The following is a 14,477-nucleotide window of genomic DNA, read 5'->3' as shown; positions in this document are numbered from 1 at the left end:
CATGTGAGCTGAGTTTTGGGTGGAGGGGCTTACCCTTTTGGGGGTCTGAGGCCTCCCATGTGAGCCAGAATGTGGGGAAACCCTGCCTTTTTTGGTGGGGAGCTGAGAATGGGTATATTTCATGCATATCTCAGGCTCTAAAGCACTCAGGAGGGGATGGGAACATGCCCACTGAGATGAATGGAACAGTTCACTGGTCTTGGAGCTATTGTATTAGGTTCTTTTCATCTCCATGGGGTGTTCTAATTCAGCTGACAAGTATCGGGGGTAGCTGTGTTAGTCTGTATCCACAAAAACAACAAGGAGTCCGGTTGCACCTTAAAGACTAAGAGATTTATTTGAGCATAAGCTTTCGGGGGTAAAAACCCCACTTCTTCAGATGCATGGAGTGAAAATTACAGATGCAGACATAAATATACAGACACATGAAGAGAAGGGTGGTAACCAGCAACTACACACCATACCACAGAAACAGTACCCCAGGAACGAATCCCTGTAGCAAACCTTGTTGCCTACTCTGTCCCCATATCTACTCTAGTGACCCCATCAGAGGACCCAACCATATCAGCCACACCATCAGAGGCTCATTCACCTGCATGTCTACTAATGTTATATATGCCATCATGTGCCAGCAGTGCCCCTCTGCCATGTACATTGGCCAAACTGGACAGTCCCTACGTAAAAGAATAAATGGACACAAATCGGACATCAGGAATGGTAACATACAAAAGCCAGTAGGAGAACACTTCAGTCTTCCTGGACATTCTATAACAGATTTGAAAGTAGCTATATTTGAACAAAAATACTTGAGAAACAGACTTCAAAGAGAAACAGGAGAACTAAAATTCATTTGCAAATTTAACACCATTAATTTGGGCTTGAATAGGGACTGGGAGTGGCTGGCTCATTCCAAAAGGAGCTTCATCTCTCCTGGAATTGACACCTCCTCATCTATTGGGAGTGGACTACATCCATCCTGATCGAATTGGCCCTGTCAGAACTGGCTCTCGAATTGTGAGGTAATTCCATTCTCTTCATGTGTCAGTATATTTATGTCTGCATCTGTAATTTTCACTCCATGCATCTGAAGAAGAGGGGGTTTTACCCACAAAATCTTATGCTCAAATAATCTTAAGTTTTTAAGGTGCCACCGGACTCCTCCTAATTCAGCTGAGAACCTCACACAGAAGTAAATGGGCTACTTCAGAACTTATTGTGCTGCAGATTGTTGTGTAGAGGGCCCTTTCCCGCCATCAGTCTGTCTTTCCTGATGATATTCTAAATGCTCTAAAATCCACATGCTTTCATGGATTTTTCTTGAAATTTGCCATTCCTTGTGGGAGGAGTTCAGAATCCTCAATACAGGCTCCTGGATATTCCTTCAGTCCTCCGGCTCCAGTCAAATACCATTCCCTGGTAATGTAGCCATCCATCCAAGAGCCTGCTAGAGTGGGCTGGCATACCCTAGCTACCCATGCCTCTACTGCCAAGAAGGCAGAGAAATTGTACTATGTCCCAGTCAAAGGGGCAGAATTTCTGTTTCCTCACCTTGCTCCTAGCTCTTTACTGATCCAGGCCACTGTGGAGAGATTTGAGCAATAACACTCCCGATCTACCCTGACTAATAAGGAGGGGAAGCATCTCGACTTATTGGGAAGGTACGTCTTTTCTTATTCTAGCCTCTAGTTCAGGATAGCCAACTACCAAGCAGATGGTTTGGTAATGGCTAAGTATGAATTCCTGAATTATTCAAAATTTGCAGAGTTTACTGACAGTTTCTTACAGGAGGACAGAGCTTTTATCCAGGCTCTAATAGAGGAAAGCAAAATGGTTGCCAGAACCACTCTCCAGTCAGCAGTAGATGCAGCAGATACATCTTCCAAGACAATGGCTACTGCCACCATAATGCACAGGGAGACGTGGCTCCAGGCTTTGAGGTTTCCCAGGAAGGACCTAACTTTCGAAAAGACTCATTTATTTAATTAGAAGACAGAGGAGTCCTTACACACTTTTCCAGGGCCACCCTCCACTTCCTGAGCATATATACACCTGCCCCCAAAGAAAAAATGTCCAGGGTAATCATACAAGCTTACACTGATGGGTCAGCAGTTCTTACACCAGAGATCTTGTGAGCCACCCTAGAAGAGTAGAGGGTTCAAAAGATCTGCTTTGCCACACCTTTCACAACAGATTCATCATCTCAATTTTTGGCTAAATGTTATTTTTGAAGGAGCTTGAGAGCTGCAAACCACTAAGTACAACACCTCCCGACTCCCATGCACCCTTTGGGGATCAGCTAGCACTCTTTTTCAACACCTGGAGTGGAATATGAGTGCTGAAGGTTATGAATTCTGGCTTTATGATAGTTTGTCTCTTCCCCTTTAAAATCCCTACCCCATCCCTTTTGGAGTTCACTTTCACAAGAACATTCTTAAACAAGAAGTGGAATATCTTTTACAGTGAGGAGTGATAGAGCGCATTCCTCTTCAGTACCAAGAGAGTAGTTTTTATTCAGCATACTTGCTAGTACCCAAAAAGGATGGTTGGTGACCTCCATCATCTCAAACACTTTATTCACAATCACAAGTTTTGCATGGTCCCATGGGAATTTAAATTCCATTCTTGGAAAAGGACATGTGGTTTACAACTCTCTACATGAAGGACACCTGCTTTAATGCAGACATCCACCCTGCTCACAGACACTTCCTCAGATTTATGGTAGGCTGTGACAGGACACTGTTGTTAACATCTGGGTATCTGATGTTGCTGCAGCATGAAGATAGCAATTAAACACATTCTGTTGGGGGATTGTTAGCACCTGCGTGGTTATCACTGGGCTAACAGTGTAATTGGGAGGATATAAGTGGAAGGAACAGAAAGCAAGGAGAGGTCAGAAGGAAGTTCAGAGGATGAGCCTGGGCTGAGGATGAAGACTGTGGGGAAGACTTCCTTTGCTGTAAGCCTATATTACACTGTGATAATTTGTAAGAAAAGAATAAATTCACACCTTGGTGAAAGGGCAACCTTTTGTGACCATGAGACCATCCGAAATGGCTAGGCAGTGAAGTAAACTGGGTAGCAGTGGAGGGACCCTTTGACACAGGGTCAGACCACTTTCAATACAGACTACTCTCTTTTGGCATTGGTACCACCTCCAGGGTCTTTACCAAAGTGTTCTCCCTAGTAGCAGCCTGCATCAGATGCTGTGGTTTCACCGTTTTCCCTTACTTCAGTGACTGGCTCCTTGTCACGAAGTCATGCCGAGTGTCACAGCCAGGGCATGGGTGGTCTGACCTAGGGGTTGAAGCAGGAGTAGGGACTCAGGCTGGGCCAGATACCAAGAGGTCAGAAGCCAAGGCAAGCCAGAAGGCAAAACCAAGAGTCATGTGTCAGGAGGCAGGCAGTGTCAGGTTACCAGGAGATCAGTAGGTGGCAGTAGGACCAAATATTGCAGGGGAAGTAGTCCTAAGCAGGGAGAACCCAGTTCCATGCACAACTTCCTGTTCCTGTGCTTGGTTTAAATAGAAGCTGGGGATCGACCAGGGTCCTCCGTGTTTCATCAATCAGATCCCGGGACGGGAGTTCTCTGTCAAAGTTCAGCTACTATTCTGGCAGCTGATAGCAGATTACTAGGTAGCAGGTCAGGACTGCCTAGCTCCTAAGAGCCCTGTGGACCAAGGTTCAAGAACCATGGTCCTTGACACCAAGAGGCCCATGCATTGATTTTGACAATGCAACAACTCCTCTCCTCTTTGGGGGTCAGTGAAAATACTGAAAAATCCATCCTCACCTCTACAGAGATCTTCAGTTTCATTGGGCTTTCCTTAAATGCAGTCATGGCAAGGGCCTGCCTGCTGATGGACAGGTTTCAGGCTATGAATGATATCATAAATGAGGTCATAAGTAACCCCCAAGTGCCTATCATGACTGACACCTCTCTCTCCTAGGCCATGTGGCCTCATGAACTTATGTCATGCCATTTGCATGATTCCATCTTTTGTTAGCTACAAGTGTGGCTCCAAACTGATTGTCCATGAGCACCATAGTGACTGTTCCCACCAAAGTGATATTGTCCCTGTTGTTGTGGAAGAATCCATGTTAGGTATGCATCAGTGTTCCCTTTCTTGCCTCCGCACCAGACAGGACAGTCATTACCATGTATCCCGTTGGAACATCTTGAGAGTCCATCCAGGATACACATCTATGTTCTGGAGCTGTGAGCAGTTTGAAGATTTTGCGAACCCTTTCTCCCACTCATCCAAGGTCACCATGTCATCTGAATGTCAAACTAATTCAAGACTGTCTTTTACATCAACAAACCGGAGGGAGGGAGATTCTTCCCCTTCTGCACAGAAGCGGACAGTTGTGGAATTGGTGCATCAACAATCAGATTACCCTACTGGCAGTCTACCTCCCAGGAAACAAGAATGTGCTAGCAGACTCTCTCAGGAGAAACTTTGGTGTTGATCGTGAGTGGGAGCTACATGTGATGAACAGCTCTGTGGTGAACAATATTTATGGTAGATTGGGGACTCTTGCCAGGGACTTGTTTGCCTCCCAAACAAACAGGAAATGTAATCCATACTGTTCCAAAGGAGTCCTAGGTTGCCACTCAAAGGGCGATGCTCTGCTCCTTCCATGGTCAGATCATCTGAACTGTGCTTTCCCTCCACTACCTTTCCGGCCTCAAATTTTGTGCCTGATTCAGCAGGTCAGGGCACAAGTCATTCTCATTGCCCCCAACTGGTCCAAACAGTTTTGGTTCCCAGAATTCTTACACATGTCATCTCTGACACCAATCATTATTCCAACATTTCTCAATCTCATGATCCAGGAGAATGGCAAAATCAAGCATCCTAACCCATGGCCACTTCATCTCAGAGCCTGTATTGTGTATGAGCATCATCTAGACTCTAGATGATGCTCATAGATTCTAGAGAGATCATGTTCTGAAGCTGCACAGAACATCCTTTCTAATAGTAGAAAGGATTCCATTCGAACATGTTACCTAGCCAAGTGGAAGCATTTTTCTGTTTGTAGGTATTAAAGATGTATAATCCCAGAAGCTGAGATATTCCTCTCATTCTGGACTGTAGTCTTTCCTTAAAGACATCAGGTTTGTCCGTCAGCTCCTTACGGGTCCACTTGGAAGCAGACCATGCATACCATCCACCTTCACAGGGATACTTGATGTTTGCACACCCACTGAGTTGCAGATTTTGGAAAGGCTTAATAAGAACCTTTCCACCTATAAAGAAGCCTACTCCTCAATGGGATCTGAACCTGATTCTTTCAGTACTCACTAAGTCTTCCTTTTGAACCATTAGCTTCTTGCTCCATGTCTCTCCTATCCAGGAAGGTCACATTCCTGGTAGCCATCACCTCAGCCAGGAGGGTTGGTGAGCTTGGAGCACTGATGATGGATCCTCCTTACACTATATTCCATAAGGACAAAGTTTAATTATGTTTACACCCTAAATTCAACCCCAAAGTAGTCTCAGAATTTCACATTAGCCTGAACCTTTACAGAGAACCTGCAGAGAATAAAACCTATCAGGAAGTCTCCTAGACTATTTGTCATCATAGCAGAATGGGTCGGGGGTCAGGCTATATCCTGATAAAGAATCTCAAAATGGATCTCTGGCTGTATTTTGTTCTGCTATCAGTTGTCTAATCTTTCCCCTCCTTTTGGGGTCAGAGCTCATTCTACAGGAGGTCATGCAACATCTATGGCATTGCTTCAAGAGGTGCCTCTACTTGATATCTGCAAGGCAGCAACATGAAGTTCCATCCATGTTTGTGAGACACTGTGCTTTGGTGCAAGACTCCTCTGCTGATGTATCTTTTGGAATGTCAGTCCTTTGTTTGGCTCTGCCATCTACAACCTCACATCCTTTCTCCTATTTGAATACTGCTTGTCAGTCACTCATAGTGAAATACACATAGGGACCAGCACTCAAAGAAGTAGTGAAAGTTATCTATCTTTTAGTAACTGGGAGGTTCTTTGAGACATGTGGTACCGGTCTGTAGTCCATTACCCACCCTCCTTTCCCTCCACTTTGGATCATCTCTAATTCATGCTAGAGAAGGAATTGGGGAGGTGGTCGATTGGCCCTATCCTTTATCTCCTTGGTTGGAGGCACAAGTTGAGCCCAGGATGTATGCATGGACCAGTTGACACAGTTTTCAAAATTTTCTGGCTCTGAGCACATGGAGTGTGAGCGTACCCACAGTGGAAGACAGATGGGGACCACACATCTTTAAAGAATCTCTGGTTACTATAAGGTAAGTAACTTTCTCTTCCTAGACTCTGGGGGGTGGGAGTAGCGGGGCAGCAAGTGGTGGCTACTTGATCTTAACGCAGATTAATGTGGTGTTTTCCAAAGATATAAAGTGTGGAGCTTGGGAACTGACAGTGCACGTACTATGACCACTGAGGGAAAAGAAATATGTGCACTGATGGGGTTGTCAGCACTGGCATTCTGGATGCTTCCTGAATCACAAGATTGAAGAAGATTGCGGGAGAGCGATGATGTCAAAAATAAAGGGAAGGGTAACCACTTTTCTGTATACAGTGCTATAAAATCCCTCCTGACCAGAGGCAAAACCCTTTCACCTGTAAAGGTTAAGAAGCTAAGATAATCTCGCTGGCTCCTGACCAAAATGACCAATGAGGAGACAAGATACTTTCAAAGCTGGAGTGGGGGAAACAAAAGATCTGTCTGTCTGTGTGATGCTTTTGCCAGGAACAGATCAGGAATGCAGTCGCAGAACTTCTGTTAGTTAGTAAGTAATCTAGCTAGAAATGCGTTAGATTTCCTTTTGTTTAATGGTGTGTAAAATAACCTGTGCTGAATGGAATGTATATTCCTGTTTTTGTGTCTTTTTGTAATTTAAAGTTTTGCCTAGAGGAATTCTCTCTTTTGAATCTGATTACCCTGTAAGGTATTTACCATTCTGATTTTACAGAGGTGATTCTTTTAACTTTTCTTTAATTAAAATTCTTCTTTTAAAAACCTGATTCATTTGTCGTTGTTCTTAAGATTCAAGGGTTTGGGGTCTGTGTTCACCGGTACAAATTGGTGAGGATTTTTATCAAGCCTTCCTCTGGAAAGTGGGTGTAGGGCTTGAGGGAATATTTTGGGGGAAGACGTCTCCAAGTGGGCTCTTTCTCTGTTCTTTGTTTAACACGCTTGATAGTGGCAGCATAGGGTTCAAGGACAAGGCAAAGTTTGTACCTTGGGGAAGTTTTTAATCTAAGATGGTAAGAATAAGCTTAGGGGGTCTTTCATGCAGGTCCCCACATTTGTACCCTAGAGTTCAGAGTGGGGAAGGAACCTTGACAGAGGAGTACAGCATGATGTGGGGGTTGCTGACCACACACTGATTTGGCTTGGGATGCAAATGCAGGACATCATGCATACAACTGCCTAAATGATGACTAACTTACTAACAACATACCTTTTCCTATTTAAAAAAACAACTACTAAGAAATTCAATGGCAAAAAAATGTGTTAATGTAAAATTAAGGTTGCTTGGTGGCATGTTGTCCCCTTGCAGAACACTTAGTTGGCAAAACTCAAACTTCTGAAAACCAGGAAACGCAGAGTTAAAGTTGTCCATGCAACCTTAACTTGGTCCTCTCTCAGCAATGCCACAGTACCCCCTGTTAATACACACGTTTATGCTGCCAACCCCAAAGTTGCTGAAAAGTACAAGCTCTTCACCTCTCTTGACAACCCATTCACTCTCACGCACAGGATTCCATCTGCATGATGTCCTGCAATTTGCATCGGTGAACACAGACCCAAACCCTTGGATCTTAAGAACAATGACAAATGAATCAAGTTCTTAGAAGAAGAATTTTAATTAAAGAAAAGGTAAAAGAATCACCTCTGTGCCAGCAGAGAGGGGGGGGAAGGAAGGTTGCTCTTGGCTGTACCCTCTCTGATCGATGCTTTGATATGCACGTAGCAGATACTCACACTGGACCTTGGCATTAATAAGATTCATGGAGGTTCCAAATCCTGGCATACACTCTCACACTTAACCTACTCCCCAGAAAGAATACCATGTGGACAACTTAATCTGTTTGCAGCCTTTTACAATTCCCTTATACTTACTGTTGACTGCAACTGGAGTGTTTGCAAATAATTCCCGTTTGCTACTGCTGGCTCCAGGGGACCAGAGGGATGGTGGATGGGCAACTCTTTTTTTTTTTTTTTTTTTTTTCTTTTTGTCCTTTAACAGTGTTTGGTGGAATCCTGTGGGTGAGAGTGAATGGATTGTAAAAGGAGGTGAAGCGCTTGTACATTTCTGCAACTGTAGGATTGCAGAGTAAATGTATCACAGGTTTCAGAGTAGCAGCCGTGTTAGTCTGTATTCGCAAAAAGAAAAGGAGTACTTGTGGCACCTTAGAGACTAACAAATTTATTAGAGCATAAGCTTTCGTGAGCTACAGCTCACTTCATCGGATGCATTCATTGGATGCATCCGATGAAGTGAGCTGTAGCTCACGAAAGCTTATGCTCTAATAAATTTGTTAGTCTCTAAGGTGCCACAAGTACTCCTTTTCTTTTAGAGTAAATGTATGTATGTTAATTGGGGCATTGATGAAAGACGACAAAGGTTGCATGCGCAAACTTAACTCTGCATTTCCTGGTTTTCAGAAGTTTGAGTTTTGCTCAGCTCAGTGTGTTGCAAGGGGACAACATACTATCAAGCAACCTTAACTCTATGCTAATGTAGTTTTTTGACTTTGAATATAGTTGGTGTGGAAACAGGAAGCTCGCAGCCAGGAGTCTTGCAGTAGTGAAGCACTTCATACTCTTTGCATGTTTCACAATTAAAGAGGGACTGAACAACATTTGTTGTAAGAGCAAACTGACACAACCAGCATGAGTCTGAGACACACACAGTGACCTGAACATCACTAATTCAACTGAGGGCATTCCAATTAAGTAGAATTATTATCTCATTAAGTAGCAATCCATGCCATTGAATATTACTAGGTTTAAATTGGCTCTCAGAGAGAAGTTCAATGTTTGCTAGTTAAGTAGAGTGTGTGTGTGTAATATGCCTATAATAGCAGGCCCTGGCCTACACTTAGAATTTAGATTGACCTTGCCACCTTGCTCAAGGGCATGAAAAATTCACACTCCTGAGCACTGTAGTTAAGCTGACCTAACTACTAGGGTGGCAGCTTACCTTTGTTGATGGAAAACCTTTTCTGTTGATATAGGAAGTGTCTACACTATGTGTTGCTGTAGCATCTGTAGTGTAGACGTGGCCCAATGCACTGTTGGTTTAAAAAGTAAATTTATAAATTGTCTGTAGGGATAGAATGGCTAACAGACATACTGTGTCATAGACATGTCTTGAGTAAAATAAAAGATGCTGCTGTGTTAAAATCTGGACCTGATAACTTTGGTATGGGGCTCTGGGAACACATAGGGAACAACTCTCAACAAACATGTTTGTGTGAATGGCTGTTCAGATATGCCACTGATGAGGATACCAAAAGGTAAAAAAACTGTTGAAGAAAAGAGTGTAGAATGCTTTGTAATTAATTTAAAACTAAAAGATATATAAATGAAATAATCTGTTTGATAAAAACCTCTTGTAATTTTAAAGTTAAATATGATGAGCTTAAATGTTAAATTCTAACAGGTTTTAAAAATTTAATACATTTTTTTACATCTGAATTCTCCAGTTCTGTTCATAAATAGATGAGAATACTAATGTCATTGTATATACCGTCTTGCAGCTAAGTTATGAGGAGGTAAACATCTAATCTATGGCTGCTATCTCAAATACTTGTATACCAAGTTGGTTATATAATATACAGTTGGTTATGTAGTATTCAACAGCTGCTGGAACAGGTTGATCCATAAATGCACATTTAGTGAAGCACCTTGGTGTTAATGACCAGCAAAATTGTTAAATAAATTCAATTTTTCTTTTGAAATATTGAATAATCTTTACTTTCTACTAATTAGGTCATTTAAAAAAATATGAAAATATTTCTAAAGTGCATAGCAGCTGGTAGGGAAATGTCATTTGAGTGTATTAGGATAGTTTTGAAACTAGCTTGCATGCTTTTTGCATTTGCATGTTACCTTCATTTTTCTTCTGAGGCTACCAATTATCAAACATTTTTTTTTAAATTAGATATATAACAGACACCCTATATTTTGAAAAAAAAATTGCTGTAACTACTTTGTTGATTTGAAAATCTAATAAAAATATAACAAAGAATATCTCCTGTTCCTTTCTCTTTAATTGCTAGTGTTCTGAAATGTTTATTGTTAAGTCTCAATATTTATTTCTTTTGCAAATTGAACTGTTACAGAGCTAATATTTTTCTTCGAAGCATTCTTTCAAGAATTTACCTAACCATAACAGGAATGAAAATGCCGTCAATGTAGAAATCTGGCAGTTTTAGATACTAGTATAGACCACTGAAAATATTTGTATTCTGGACATTGCAATCATTTATTTCCTAGAAAATCCACAAAAGCTTGGTTTTAGAGACACTACGAAAGCGTGTAAATGTAGATTTACGTGTATTTTTATCTATCTTGAAAATTTTCATTCGTTTACTTAAAAATCATTTAAAAAGATATGTACATTTGCTTATAACTATTAGAAATGTGACAGTTGAGGGGTACAGGAGGGTTTGGCACTGTACACAATTGAGGTTCAAAATATCTATGGCTATGGACATAATAAATTAACCATATTTTTTATCTTTAGCCTAACAGACTGAAGCAGTTTGGTTTGACAGAGAGAGCTTCTGAAGAGAAGGCACCACCTGAAAGGCCCAGAGTAGCTTTCCAAACTCCTGTACCTGCACCTACTATTTCACCAGTGAATGAAGACTTTCACAGAGGATTATCCAACACCCTTGGTGAAATAGTGGCTCCCAGGTGTTTGTCTATAATGTTTATTTTGTGACTATATGTTTGATAAGTTGGTTAGATAGGAATTCTGCGGTTACACGGATTATTACCTTTCAGAACGACTGCAAACCAGACCATTGTGGTGCTTTTCCTTTCACTTCTAATAACTAGCTAAGAGTGAAAGCAAATATTTTCAAATTTTTATTTTTTAAGTTAGTGAAAAAAATTATCTAGATAAAATAATAAACTTTTAATGAATGTGTTTATTTCTCTAGACCTCATTTTATTAATATATATATATATATACACACACACACGTGCTTGTTTGTGCGCGCGCTCTCTTTCTATGTCTGTCTCTCTGACTGAGGGCTCGTCTGCACTGCACGATTAGATCGACGTAAGCTGCCTTCCGTCAACCTAGCTGTGGAAGTTTCTTCACTTAAATTTGGCTCTTGCTGACATAAGTCCATCTCTACACCGATATAGTAATGCCATCTCCCTGAACGACGTAGAGTCATTGTCGATGTAATTAGGTCAATGCTGTGTCAGTGTAGACACTGCATTGCTTAGTTGATGCTTAGTGGCCTTCAGGAGCTGTCCCACTGTGCCCCACACTTTCAATACAATCAGTACAAGCACTCCTGGTAAGGATGCATTCCACCGATACAAGGAGCCAAGTGTGTGTGCACAAGCAATTTAATATCTCTGGTTGTAAGCTGACATAAGGTAGGCCAACATAATTTTGTAGTATAGACATGGCCTTAATCTTTTTCAGGTGTACATTTTTGTTTTCTTTTGGACATGCTTATTGATTGAGAAATTTTGGGAGGCTGTATTGGTGAAAATCATAACACTTTCTTAGTGAATGTTTTTATGGAGTTACTCAGTCATGAATTGTAGATTTATTACATCTATCTAGGCATTTGCATGTTGTGGGGCATTTAAGTGAGATGAGTGTGTGATATAAAAATCAAGGCAGTACAGTTTCACAATTGAGGCTCTATGTTTTAAATGTGAAAAGTATATATTACTGTTTCCCTGTTAGAACACGAGACATAAAGGATTTAAATCTCAAATTTAAGAAACGAGGACTCAGTCTTATGTTTCATTTGGAGATTGTGGAATAAACTGTCCTAATTGAGGACCAGATGATGCATGGACCTTAAATGGTTGAGCAATATAGGGAGGGTACAAAGAACCTTCCGACTACCCACACCTGGCCTGTGTAAGTGCCAAGTAGGATTGCAGCCCTTGTGCATGTGGATGTGTCTTGTGCAGGTTCTGCTTGATTAGTGCTCTTCAGGGTGTGCTTACAAGGCACAACCAAGTCTTCAGTGAGAAGTCTTAACTGAGTTAATTCTAGAACTTTCCCATACAGGACTTATCTGATTTTGTTTTTGTCCTGCTTTCTGGTTTAGTAGCCGAATAAAATATAAAAAAAGGCCTTGTTCCTTTCTTTTGATATAGGATTGCACCTCTGCCTCCACCTCCACCCCCAACTTTGACAGACAACTACAGAACTCCCTATGATGATGCATACTATTTCTATGGGGCTAGAAATCCTTTGGATCCTAATCTTGCATACTGTAAGTTGACTGCTTGGCAAACATCTAACCAATGAACCAAAATAGAAGCAAAAAGTTATTTCCTGAATGGAAGAAGAAACAAAGGCAGAAATACCAGTTTGAAGTAGAACAAATTGTCGTGGTAGCTAAATAAAATAGATAAAATGAAGGAAAATATCCTATAACACAAATATATTTACTAGTGGATTTAAAAATCAATTTGTATCAACTGTGGGGGTTGACTTTCAGAAGTGCTGGAGGGATTTAGGAGCACACGTCCATTGACTTTCGCTGAAAATCTCTTCTCACTGTGAAATATAACTGCTCATGGTTTTGAAGTATTTTTAAGATAGTGATAAATACTGAGCCATTGCTTTATGGTAGAATTTTCTTTATGAAAACTTTTCCGCAAGAAATCCAGTTATGTTTGAGGCCACAGATTCTTTTTATTTTAAAAAATTGTAAGCACAGTTTCTTTACATTATGTTGACATTAAAGTGGGCCAATAGCTATAGTTAAGTTTAAGACTAGCTTTCTGTTTGACAGCCATTTATCTAAGTGCTCTAAAATTCACATGGATAATTGGATTGGCTTAAAAACAGCTGTGCCTCATGGAGATGGAAGTGGTGTTAGTGGCCCAAATTTGAGTTGTGTGAGCAAGAGGCTTCCAAGATACTGCCCCCTTAAAAAAAAATTCATAATTTTATAGTTCTTATAACTGTTACACACCTGGGTTACAAACTCTGGCTCTGATCCTTCTCAATCTATCATCACCTGCTTGGGATTGATTTTAGCTATTGTACAAAATTGCCCGACACCTTTGAGGAAGTTTGAGTGAAGTTAATAAGCCAAAGGAAGTCATTGGTGCAAATGCAGCAGGATGGGGTTTGTTGCATACCAGAGCGTTTGCAGGCAACCTGAGGTCAGAGTAAGTGGGTGACTCAAGCTGACATTGTGTGCCCATAGAACTTCAGCAGTACCCATGTACTGCGAGTTCAAGTCCTGAATGTGGCAGCTTTCTGAAAATGTGTGTTATGCACATTAATTGCTCTCTGACTACTTTCTGCAAGTGCTCCTTCTGGAAAATGTTCTTGAGAGCAAAGCTTTTGGTTTAAGAGCCAGTATTTCAAAGTCTAAATACTCAGATTTTATTTTAGAACTATTGCCAGGGATAATAGCTTTAATTTAAGCTATGTCTACACTAGCACTTTTAGCGGTAAAACTTTTGTCGGTCATGGGTGTGCAAAAATACACCCCAACCAACATAAGTTACACCAACAGAAGCACTGGGGTAGACAGCGCTAGATCATCAGGAGAGCATCAGCCACCGACATAGCTACTGCCACTTGTTGGGAGTGGTTTAATTTTGACGATGGGAGAGCACTCTCCAGTTGGCATAGAGCAGCAACACGGGACAACTTATAGCAGCGCAGTTGTATTGGTACAGTTGTGCCGCTGTAAAGTCTCTAGTGTAAACATTACTTAAGTAGAGGGAAGATGGAAGAATCTAGTAAGCAGCAGCATTAGAGTAACGTAATCATGCTGCATGCCTCCTCACCCATTTCTTGAACAATGGGACAGATGTGAACAAAGAAAAGCAAATAGCTGGGATTCTCATCAGAATCAGCATGATCAAAGGGGTTTTTAAGCATCAGGACAGGCAGCAATAATAGAGAGCCTATTCTAAGGACTGTCATAAGGTTAGCATTGACTAATGTGGCACCAGGATATTTTTGTGAATCAAAACAGTAACTTATGAAATAAGTTACTAAACCATAACTATCATGGAAAAAAAAAAGAAAAAAATTTTCTATAATAATGAATCCAATCTACCTCAGAGTGCTGAAGTTTCTGTGAAATTGGGGTTCAAAGGCAATATCAGACACTGGAAAACCTTAGTCACATAAACAATAGTCATATCAAATGTGAAATGATATTTTGCCCCATAAATTGCCATCGTAAAATCAAGCAGTTCCCAAATGACAGTAGACATTTAAAAATGACCACTAAT

General features: G+C 41.1%; 1 protein-coding gene across 18 annotated transcripts in view; it reads left to right on the top strand.

Moving 5' to 3' along the window:
- Window positions 1-14,477, top strand: part of CSPP1 (centrosome and spindle pole associated protein 1) — a 178,969-nt gene that overhangs the window by 70,313 nt on the left and 94,179 nt on the right. For all 18 annotated transcript variants that reach the window (XM_043507755.1, XM_043507756.1, XM_043507760.1 and 15 more), the window contains 2 exons: window positions 10,756-10,928; window positions 12,369-12,487. In XM_043507755.1, coding sequence (XP_043363690.1) covers window positions 10,756-10,928; window positions 12,369-12,487 — 292 coding nt within the window. The remainder of the gene's footprint in view (window positions 1-10,755; window positions 10,929-12,368; window positions 12,488-14,477) is intronic.

The sequence above is a fragment of the Dermochelys coriacea genome, chromosome 2 (genome assembly GCF_009764565.3).
Source record: "Dermochelys coriacea isolate rDerCor1 chromosome 2, rDerCor1.pri.v4, whole genome shotgun sequence".
In the NCBI taxonomy this organism is placed as follows: domain Eukaryota; kingdom Metazoa; phylum Chordata; order Testudines; family Dermochelyidae; genus Dermochelys; species Dermochelys coriacea.
Note: the sequence above shows the minus strand (reverse complement) of the source record. Positions and strands in the feature narration are given on the sequence as shown.